This window comes from Rutidosis leptorrhynchoides, chromosome 3, assembly GCF_046630445.1.
Source record: "Rutidosis leptorrhynchoides isolate AG116_Rl617_1_P2 chromosome 3, CSIRO_AGI_Rlap_v1, whole genome shotgun sequence".
In the NCBI taxonomy this organism is placed as follows: domain Eukaryota; kingdom Viridiplantae; phylum Streptophyta; class Magnoliopsida; order Asterales; family Asteraceae; genus Rutidosis; species Rutidosis leptorrhynchoides.
This window is the reverse complement of record NC_092335.1, coordinates 79,470,620-79,482,947: the sequence shown is the minus strand read 5'-3', so window position 1 is coordinate 79,482,947 and position 12,328 is coordinate 79,470,620. Positions and strand designations below refer to the sequence as shown.

Sequence of the window (12,328 nt, the reverse complement as noted above, 5' to 3'; positions counted from 1 at the left end):
CAACTCGAGGGCATGCCGGGTGGAAGTTGTTGCGCAAGCAAAGAGCCAACCACCCTTAGCAAACCAAAAACCACTCATGCACCTTTACGGTAGACACCCCCGAAACCACCCAACTAAAAGAGACCAACCAAGCTCAGGAACAAGGAAGGTCGTCCTCAGCCATAATAGTCCCAAGATGCACCGAACGATGCGAAGCACCTAATCATACATACATGCATACAAACGTACATACATACACACATACATAAACCTACATACAACCGTACACCAGACATACCTACTTACATACATAAGACATACCTACGTACATGCATGAAACATACCTACGTACATACATACATGCATAAAACCATACATACAACCATACATACATAACATATACACCTACATAAGCATACATACATACGTACATACATAATACAAATATACATAAAAATATATCTACCGCCATACATACACACAAACATAAGCCTAAAAACATGAAAAAAAAAAAAAAAAAAAAAAAAAAAAAAAAAATACCTACATTCGTATACGAATATACGTACCAAGTCCTACCTAAACCTATTAGCAAAACATACATACGTGAGTGAAAATTCCACACCTACAGACAAGTAAAAACCCGCATACAAACATACATACCTGCATATATACATACATATAAAATCGAACTAACATACAAAAAATGTGCGTACCTACATCACACAACCACCTACATGAGCCTATGTGCATACGTACAACCAAGCAAGCAAGCATACAACCATATTCAAGGATACCAAAAACAAACTCATTTAATATTAATAATAATAGTACATAAAACTAATAAAAACGATAGTAATAGTAATACAATAATAGTAATAATAATAGTTCATATAAATATTAATAGTAATAAATATTTGTAAAACAAATACAAATACACAATCAATTAATAATTATGATACACAATACTAATAATAATACAGACACTAATAATACTAATACCGAGACACTAATAATACTAATACCGATAGTAATATGCAAATAAAAGTACATAGTAATAGTAAAAAATTATAATAGTAATAGTATTAATATTGATCATACAAATACTAATAATAGGGAATAATAATGGTAAAAAGCAAATAATGGTAGGTAGTAATAGTAATAGTAGTAATATTGAAAGATAATAATAATACATAGTACTATAATAGTGAAAGTATAAGTAATAGTAATAATAATAATAATAATAATAATAATAAAGTAAGTAGTAGTAGTAGTAGTAGTAGTAGTAATAACAATAATACTAATAATGATACAAGAGCTAATATTGCTAATACACAATACAAACAATAATAATAATAAAAAAGTACTAATAAAAATAATAGTAGAGTAGCACTACCAATAATAATAATAATAAAAATAATAATAATAATAATAATAATAATAATAATAATAATAATAATAATAATAATAATAATAATAGTAAAAAAATACGCACCCTACTCGATTATTCGTATTCTAGCCCTCCACGCATTCCTATCAGAAGTCATGTCCTCGGTCAACAAAAGCTCCTTCAAGTCGAGCCTTAGTCTATCCACCCACCTACGAGTAGGTCTACCCCTTCTCCTAACGCCGTCGACCGTGAGTGCCTCGACTCTCCTAACCGGGGCAGTTCGTGGTCGCCTCATCACATGCCCAAACCATCGAAGTCGTTCTTCTCTTAGCTTGTCGATAATGCTTCCGATTCCAAGGTTTTCCCTAAACACTCTATTTGGAATCATATCTAACATGGTCCTGCCACATGTCCACCTAAGCATCCTCATTTCGGCCACCTCCATCCTTCTCTCTTGGGCCTTCGTCATTGGCCAACATTCTGATCCGTACAACATGGCAGGTCTAATTGCCACCTTGAGGAATTTCCCTTTCAATTTGAGTGGAATCTTCTTGTCGCACAAGACCCCTTTCGCTGCCCTCCACTTCAACCAACCTACCTTAATACGATGGGTCACGTCTTCATCTATCCTCCCCGATTTATGGAGGACCGAGCCTAGATATCTAAAGGAATCTTGCGGGTGCAAGATCTGGTCCCCAATGCTGATATTCACTCCAGCGTTTTGTTCATCTTCAACACTGTTGAAATCACACCTAAGATATTCCGTCTTTTGTCTACTGATCCTTAGCCCATTTTGTTCTAGGGCCTCCCTCCATTGTTCTAGTCTTCTATTAAGCTCTTCTTTGGAATCCGCTACAAGCACAATATCGTCGGCAAAAATCAGACTCCATGGGATGTTCTCTTGTATTCCTCGAGACAGCTCATCGAGAATCAAAGCGAAAAGAAAAGGGCTTAGGGCAGATCCCTGATGCAAGCCTACTTCTATCGGGAAATACTCTGTGTTTCCCACAGGCGTCCGAACACAGGACTTCGCCCCTTCGTACATATCCATAATTGCTCTAATATATCTACTTGGGATACCTCTACCATTTAGGGTCTTCCAAATTAACTTTCGCGGAACACAATCATAGGCCTTTTCTAAGTCAAGGAAAACCATCTCTAGGCTCTTTTGCTTCTCCCTATACTTCTCCATAACGCTTCTTATAATATGAATTGCCTCCATTGAAGAGCGCCCTGGCATGAAACCAAATTGGTTTTCCGAAACTGTAGTTTCGCGTCGAAGTCTAGTCTCAATCACTCTCTCCCAAAGCTTCATGGTATGGCTAAGTAATTTTATGCCTCTGTAATTACCGCAGATTTGGGCATCCCCTTTATTTTTGAAGATGGGGATAATCTCGCTGCGTCTCCATTCAGTGGGCATTTTATAGCTTCTAAACGTCTTATTGAAGAGACACGTCAACCACCTAACACCATCATCGCCCAGGCACCGCCACACCTCTATTGGAATCTGGTCTGGTCCAACAGCTTTGTTTCTACCCATCTTTCGTAGTGCCACTCTAACTTCTTCCTGCCTGATCCTCCTACAGAAATTGTTATTCTGGAATTGACCTATACCACAGTCGCGCGGTTCCTCTTGGCGCCCGGGTACCCCTCCAACGAAAAGAGATGAGAAATAACCTTCCCATCTTTTTCTAATTTCGTCTTCCTTCACTATGGTTTGACCGGCTTCATCTTTGATAAACTTGATGTTATCTATATCCCTCCTCCTACGCTCTCTAGCTTTTGCAATCCTGTAGATATCATTAGCTCCTTCTTTAGAATCTAGTTTCTTATACAGATCTTCATACGCTTTATTTTTTGCACGTGCAACAGCCTTCTTAGCTTCCTTTTTGGCTTCTTTATATCTCTCTTCTGCCCTAGTTCTATCCTCATGTGTTCCCTCCCTGCAAGTAATGAGCTCCCTAAACCTTAGTTGCTTAAGCGCAACTTTGGTTTGGACCTCATCGCTAATCCACCATGATTCTCTACTAGATTTGTGACCACGCGATGTCCCTACAACCACACCTAAGGCTTCCTTGGCTACATCTCTAATAGTGGAAGCCAGACTATTCCACATCTGATCCGCGTCACCATGAGTAGCAATTTCCACTCCTGCCTCTACTCTTTCCAAAACCGAAGCTTTAAAAGTTTCGGCTTTCACTCCATTTAGATTCTTCCATAAGATCCTAGGTTGGACGGGTTTCACGCTCCTGGAAGCCCGCCTCTGCAAGGCCAGGTCCATGACCAATAATCTGTGTTGTGTGGAACAGGTCCAGGTAGTCAGAACTCTACAGTCTCTGCAAGCCCTACGCTCCCCTTTGCGAAGCAGCAAATAGTCAATCTGGGTACTATGGCCCCCACTGTGGAAAGTAGCTAGTTGAGCTTCCGTCTTCCTGAAGAAAGAGTTTGCAACAACCAAATCATGGGCAACAGCGAAATCGAGAATAGAGCGTCCTTCTTCGTTTCGAACACCGTACCCAAAGCCCCCATGGACACCCGTATATCCGTCTGAATCCGTGCCTATATGACCATTAAGGTCTCCCCCAATAAGTAAACGGTGGTCAGCGGGGCAACTCCTCACGACTTCATCTAACGAATCCCAAAAGCTTCTTTTTTCTTCTTCACCCAAACCAGCGTGAGGTGCGTAAGCGCTAATGACCATGTAAGTCTCCTCATGGATAACTAATCTTATTGACATAATCCTATCACTACACCTACCTACGCCCACGATATTATCCTTATACGGATGTCCTAAAATGATTCCTACCCCGTTTCTAGCTACCGTAGAACCCGAAAACCACAACCTGTAGTCTTCAATGTCAACCGCTTCTTGACCCTTCCATCTGGTTTCTTGAACACACACAATATCCACCTTACTCTTACGTAAGGTCTCAACAAGCTCATAGGATTTGCTAGTCAAAGTTCCTACATTCCAACTCCCTACTCTAATCTGAACCGGGTCCGCTAACCTATTGCCAATTCTACACCCTCTAGACCTAACCGCCCCTAAGTAAGAAGGACATGACCTCACGTGACCATCTCTACGACCCGAGTCTATCTTACTCTATATGATAAACAAAGGGTATAAAAAAGGAGGAGTAATATAATATAAATAGATATGATAATATAATAATACTAATAATAAAGTAATAAAGTTGTTAATAAAAATAATTTAGTATCAATAATAATAAGAAAGTAAAATAATATAAAATAGTGATAATAACCAAGGAAAATAGAAAACAAGTTATAAAAAACAAGTCAACATAAGTGGGTGAAGAATACCAGTGTAGTACTTGTTTATAGTCTAAAATTAAAATTAAAAAATTCACTCAGTCAAAATGCAATACAAATACATACAGTATATATGTAAGCACGAGAAACAGAGTATAACACAGAAACAAGCATGTAACAGCGAAAGATAAGGAGAAAGTGAAAGAGGTAACCGGCCGGAGGTCTTATTTCCGGCAAAGTGTCCGGCGTTCGTCCTATCAGCGACGGTTCGGGGACCTGCAAAAACAATAAACGAGTAGATCCAGACACAGATTCGTTCTCGGTGCTGTAGTACTCACTGAACCAGACCGGAAAAGCTTGAAAAAGGCCGGAATCAAACCCACAAAAACTTGCCGGAAAAAATTCTGGCGCGTGTGTGCACCGTTTCCGGTGGAAGTTAGTGTATTAGGTTCGTCGGCGTAATTTGAAAATTATGAGGATGGTGGTGGCTCCTAATTTTCAGTAATTTAGATGAAAAATTTTGTAACTCTTGGGTATGAAAGGGTCCGTTGTAAAAAGAGAGAGAGAGAGAGTTGGTGGAATGGTGCTTATTCTGAACATAATATATAATATTAATATGTTAAATGTAATTACAAAAATTCAAAATATGATTGTTATACTAATATTAATATTAAAATCAGTGTTAGTCAGATTATTAGTTTCAATAGATGATATATAGATATGAAAGTCGATTCATATAATTTGTTATGATATTATTACTAATATTATTGTTATCCTTATTGATATCATTATTATTATAAATAGTAGTAAAGTTATAAGTTTATTTATTATAATTAATATTACTAGTATTATTATTAGATATTATTATTACCATGATCATTAAAAATTACTACTATTATTATTATAGTTATTAGGAAATAACACAATTTGTTATTATTATCATTAAAAGTATCATTTACAATATTTTCATTAATAAATATCATTATCCTTATTATTTATATTAATTAGTCATTATCATTATTAAAATAAGTATTATTATTAAACTATCAATTATTTAATATTGTTATTACTAATATTATTATTATTATAGTTAAAAATTTTAGTTATTTATATAAGTATTATTATTAAGTAACATTTTGATATTATCATTATTAATATTCTTATTCACATTATAAATTCTATTATTATTAATAATAATATATTTTCTGTAATATAACTACCAACATTTTTATTAAGTGTAATATATATATATATATATATATATATATATATATACACAAATTGCATGATCGACATTATCCAGCTATATCCATCGTTTCCTATTTTTTTTTCCACATTTGATTCTAGTCGTTTACAACTCACAGATAAAAGTCCAAAATTCTGTTTAGGGTCACCATCTTCTTCTTTTTTTATTTTTTTTATTTTTTTTGTTTGATACTTGCAGGATCGAATATATGTCCACTCTCAATTCATTATATTAATCGATCAAAAATTGATGTTGTAATGTTATCACTCCAGTCCTTTATCACTATCAAAATAATTTACAATAACTAACAGCTGCTTAAATAAATTAAATTCATCAATTTTTTTTAATGGTTTAAACACTCTGTACGCACACCTTTTTATCAAAATCTTGATTTCGAATTCAATCTCAAAAACTTTAAATGCAGTATTGTTAGTAATCCCATACTAAAACTATCTGCAATGTTTCAGCTTTCAATTTCCTAAACTGATAGAGAATTTTTGAGTCAAAGGTTTCAATTTTAAAAGTCAAAGTTTGTGTTCATAGCGAAATTCGTAATCGTTTCGATGTTTTCAGGTAAATTGTCGATTCTAATAGATTATAGGAGTGAATTGAAACGTATTTTGTGTTGTAACATTTGTCCAAAACATGCTCGAAATCAAAGTTCATATTTTTTTTATTTCATATCAGCGACGCTGCTATGCTGTTTTTATTTTTTTTATTTTTCATTTTTTTTCTTGTTTATAAATAATACCACTTTGTATTTTTTTTTGTTTTGTTGTTTATAAGTCTTAAGTCAAACTATAAATTTGTTATTTGAGTTATTGATGATTGTTGGATCAATATAACTCATGAAGAAGATGAAGGTTACGAAATTTCGAGTTATATAATATAGCAGTAGGTATAAAATAGAAAAACTGGCACAGCCTAACTGGTTAGGGTGTTGTTCGGGCGTACGAGAGGTCACGGGTTCGAGTCCGGGGAGCGACTTATATTTTTTTTTGGAACTTGTTTCTTTCTCTTCAAAGGTTGTAACCTATTTCATTCTTATTATTTTTATTGATTATTATTATTATTATTATTATTATTATTATTATTATTATTATTATTATTATTATTATTATTGTTGTTGTTGTTGTTGTTGTTGTTGTTGTTGTTGTTGTTGTTGTTGTTGTTGTTGTTGTTGTTGTTGTTGTTATTGTTATTGTTAGAAATTGTTATTGTGAATAATATGATAGCATTAATACTAATATTAATATTAAGTATTACTTATAATTGTTATAACTAAAAATGACAAGTTTGAGTACTAGTAACATGATAATTATTACTAATACTAATATAGGTATTATATTTATTGTTATTGATATAAATAATATAATGGTTAGGATAATTATAATTATTGTATTATTAATAAAAATGAGTATGATTATGTTTATAATTAAGTATGAATGACAAAATGATATAATTATATAGTATGGTTAAGTATAGATATAAACTTGATACGCTCATGAAAACGTGTATGACATATAAAGGTAAAATGACTTCAATTACGATTACGCTTAATAGTATAATTAAAATATTAAGTAATAAGAACGATGTTATTATTATTTAAACTTGACAAAAAGAAATGTTATAAGTTATAGTCATAAAACTTAATCGTTAATATTAATAAGTATTATCTTTATTATCATTACTATTATTACTAATATATTGATTATTATTATTATTATTAGTAGTATCCTTATTTCAAAAATTATCATGTTTATTAAAACTATCATTTTCAATAAAAATTAGTACTATTATCATTATCATTATTATTGGTGTTAAAAAAATATTATTACTATTATTATTATACTTATTCTAATATTATTATAAATATTATTTTACAAACAAAAGAAATGCATATAAAAACATACTTAATACATATAACATAACAAAATTTATATTTTTATCTACAAAATGAAAATATAAAGATATATACATATTATTAATATAAATATAACATAACTACTAAATTCATATATATATACACAATTGTTCGATTGCAAATATGTGTATTAATATATATAAATGATATAGGTTCGTGAATTCAAGGCTAACCCTACATTTGTTCCATGACGTCATATGTATTTTTACTACAAAATACATTATAGTGAGTTTCATTTGCTCCCTTTTATCTTTACATTTTTGGGACTGAGAATACATGCGCTGCTTTTTAAATGTTTTATGAAATAGACAAAAGTATTCGAAACTACATTATATGGTTGAATGGATCGAAGCCGAATATTCCCCTTTTTGCTTGGTAACCTAAGAATTAGTAAACCGATCTACTAATTGACGCGAATCCTAAAGATAGATCTATTGGGCCTAACGAACCCCATCCAAAGTACCAGGTGCTTTAGTACTTCGAATTCGTTTTTATCATGTCCGAAGGATTTCCCGGAATGATAGGGGATATTCTTATATGCATCTTGTTAATGTCGGTTACCAGGTGTTCAATTCATATGAATGATATTTTTGTCTCTATGCATGGGATGTATATTTATGAGATCTGAAAATGAAAATCTCGTGGTCTATTAAAATGATGGAAATGATTATTTATGTTAAACTAATGAACTCACCAACCTTTTGGTTGACACTTTAAAGCATGTTTATACTTAGGTATGAAAGAAATCTTCCGCTGTGCATTTGCTCATCTTTGAGATACTTGGAGTCATTCATGACATATTTCAAAAGACGTTGCATTCGATTCATTGCGTTCATCAAGATTGTTATTTAGTCAATTATAGTTAGATATATTATGAAATGGTATGCCTGCCGTCAACTTTCGATGTAAAGAAAGATTGTCTTTTCAAAAACGAATGCAATGTTTGTAAAATGTATCATATAGAGGTCAAGTACCTCGCGATGTAATCAAATGTTGTGAATCGTTTATAATCGATATGGACTACGTCCGGATGGATTAGGATGGGTCATCACAAATAATGGCCAATGGTGTTTCTGCCAAGGAAGCAAAATATTGGGAAGATTACCAATTTTTCGATGAATCGGATCCCGATGAGGATTCCGATGATGTTATAGAAATTACCCCAACTCAATTTAATAGTGCAAAAGAAAATAATAAGGGAAAGTGCATCAAAATAGAGAAATCTGATTCCAACCCCGATGAACTTTATATGTATCGTCAACACCCGTATTTCTTAAGTTGTAACAATAACCCGGGAACCTCTAAACCACAAGGTTTTTCTAAACCATTGTGGAAAACAACGGCTCGTATTAGAGGATCACAATATATCAATAGAAACTTAGCAAAACGAACCAAATCCGAAGAAGAAGAAATGAGTGAGTCGAAATAAAAAGTTGTAATCATGCGATGTAATATATGTAATATAGTGTGCTTGTGCTTTTATGATATATGTAAAAATTACATGTATTGTTTAATAAGTATCTTTTATGAATATAACCCTCGTCTATTTTACAGTATAAAAACAAAAATGGATGTTAAGGATAGACGACCAAATATTTTAGAAGACCTACCCGGAGACATGATTGATGAAATCTTGTCTAAAGTCGGTCAGAATTCGTCAGCATAATTATTTACGACGAAACTAGTTTGTAGAACATTTGAAGAGCATTCCGAGCATGCCTTAGTTTATAAAAGGCTTTCTTTTGAAAGATGGGGTATATCACATTGGGGAAACCATAAGTTACGCTATGTTTACTTTAACGCATATAATGCGGGGAACCCAAATGCTATTTTACGCTACGGGTTAAGAACCTATTTTAACTCAAAGTATCCGAACATAGGACTTCATGCTTTAGAAAGAGCTTCTAACATGCAACATAAAGAAGCATGTTATGCTTACGGGTTATTGATGTTCGCTTCTCACCAAAATGAGAAAAAGAACATAGGATTACAACTATTAAATAAAACATTCCCACAAGTGACGGATTCGGTAATTGGGGTAAGAAACGAGGTTTATAGGTTGTTACGAAACTGTTGGACATTACTTAATCTTCGTCCTTTTGACGACGTTACAACACGTTGTCTTGCTAACGGTCACAACGGTTATGTTCCACAAGACCAAGGATGGGAAGTAGTTTTAGTAAAACCAGAATGCATGACTTGTTTCTGGACGTATGAATTACGTGTCTTTATTGCCTTTGCTGAATGCCTTACGCATTAACTAGAATTATCTTCACAACTACTTTGTATTAAAGTTTTTATGTGCTATATTTCATGCTATATGTAAAATAGCGGTATTGTAAGTTGCAAAATTTTGTATAAAAGTTTGATTATGAAATATTTTTGTGATTAGTTTTTCATATAGAATTGTAGTAGTTGAAATGGTATATTAGCTACTAAGTATGAACTTAACGGGTAGGTACTACCCGAATTAAAAATTATAAAACGCTAAAATGAAGAAAGAGCTTTTATAAATAAGTTCATATTATGCTACGAAATACTATTGACTACTCTTGATATTCTATATGATTAACTCATTTCTTTTGGCTATTTTTGAAGGAAATGGCACCAACTACTCGACACACCATGAGTATGAGCGAAGAAGAATTCCGTACTTTTCTTACTGTGAACATTGCCGCAGTACAGGCTGCAATGCAGAATAATAATAATAACTCTGAATCCAGCAACGGAACAAACGCCACAAGGACTCGTGGAGGATGTTCCTACAAAGAATTCACTTCCTGTAAACCTCTGGAATTCGATGGAACCGAGGGTCCAATCAGATTAAAACGGTGGACGGAAAAGGTCGAATCGGTGTTTGCCATAAGTAAGTGTACTGAAGAATACAAAGTGAAATACGCTATGCATACCTTCAAAGGTGCTGCGTTAACATGGTGGAACACCTACCTCGAGCAGGTGGGACAAGATGCTGCTTACGCACTACCGTGGTCAGCATTCAAGCACCTGATAAACGAAAAGTATCGTCCCAGAAACGAGGTCAATAAGCTCAAGGTGGAGATTAGAGGATTACAAATGCAAGTTTTCGACATTACCACGTATGAACGAAGATTCACAGAGTTGTGCTTATTGTGTCCAAGGGCGTTCGAGGATGAAGAAGAGAAGATCGATGCGTTTGTGAAAGGGTTACCAGAAAGGATCCAGGAAGATGTGAGTACAAACGAGCCCGCCTCCATACAAAAGGCGAGTCGAATGGCTCACAAGCTCATAAACCAGATTGAAGGAAGAATTAAAAAGCAAGCGGCCGAAGAGGTTAACACGAAACCGCTCAAGAGAAAGTGGGAGGAAACTAGTGGCATGGGTCACCAATACGACAACAACGGTAACTATCGCATCAACAATCAACACAAAAACCACAACCACAAACGCACCTTTTTTCGCAATAACAACCGCAACAAAAACCTAACAACAACAACAACTACAACAACTGTTTTAACAACAATAACAATCCCAACAACAACCTCAATAATAACAATGGCAACAACAATCAGAACAATAAATGTCCAAGGTGTAAAGAGAATCACCCAGGGTTCTGCACGACATTTTGCACTAGGTGTAAAAGAAATAGCCATGGTGCGAGAAAGTGTGAGGTCTATGGCCCAACTAATAACAAAAATAAAAGAACAAATAATGTCAGAACAAGTAATACCGCCTTTGTTTGTTATGGATGTGGAAAGCCGGGTCACATTAGGAGTAATTGCCCAAACCTAGAGAAAAATAATGGGCAAAATCGTGGAAGAGTTTTCAATATTAATGCGGCAGAAGCGCAGGAAGACCCGGAGCTTGTTACGGGTACGTTTCTTATTGACGATAAACCTGCTTATGTTTTATTTGATTCGGGTGCGGATAAAAGCTATATGAGTAGAGATTTTTGTGCTAAATTAAGTTGCCCATTAACGCCTATGGATAATAAATTTTTACTCGAATTAGCAAACGGTAAATTAATGCCAGCGGATAAAATATGTCGGAATCGTGAAATTAAACTGGTTGGTGAAATGTTTAAGATAAATTTGATACCAGTAGAGTTAGGAAGTTTTGATGTAATAATTGGCATGGACTGGATGAAAAAGGAAAGAGCAGAGGTCGTATGTTACAAAACTGCGATTCGCATTGTACGAGAAAAAGGAAAACCCTTAATGGTGTACGGAGAAAAGAGCAACGCGAAGCTAAATCTTATTAGTAATTTAAAGGCGCAAAAACTAATAAGAAAAGGTTGCTATGCCATTTTAGCACATCTCGAGAAGGTGCAAACCGAAGAAAAGAACATCAATGATGTTCCCGTTGCAAAAGAATTTCCCGACGTATTTCTGGAAAAATTATCGGGACTACTTCCACACCGATCCGTTGAATTTCAAATAGATCTTGTACCAGGAGCTGCACCGATAGCTCGTGCTCCTTACAGACTCGCACCCAGCGAAATGAAGGAATTACAAAGTTAATTACAAGAACTTTTAGAACGTGGTTT

General features: G+C 34.2%; 1 protein-coding gene across 1 annotated transcript in view; it reads right to left on the bottom strand.

Moving 5' to 3' along the window:
* Positions 1–441: 441 nt before the first annotated feature.
* Positions 442–12,328, bottom strand: part of LOC139900131 (uncharacterized) — a 119,134-nt gene continuing 107,247 nt past the window's right edge. The window contains exons 2-6 of the mRNA XM_071882931.1: positions 4,763–4,912; positions 2,830–4,469; positions 1,965–2,544; positions 583–639; positions 442–471 (exon numbers count right to left, since the gene is read on the bottom strand). Of these exons, the coding sequence (XP_071739032.1) occupies positions 442–471; positions 583–639; positions 1,965–2,544; positions 2,830–4,469; positions 4,763–4,912 (2,457 nt within the window). The remainder of the gene's footprint in view (positions 472–582; positions 640–1,964; positions 2,545–2,829; positions 4,470–4,762; positions 4,913–12,328) is intronic.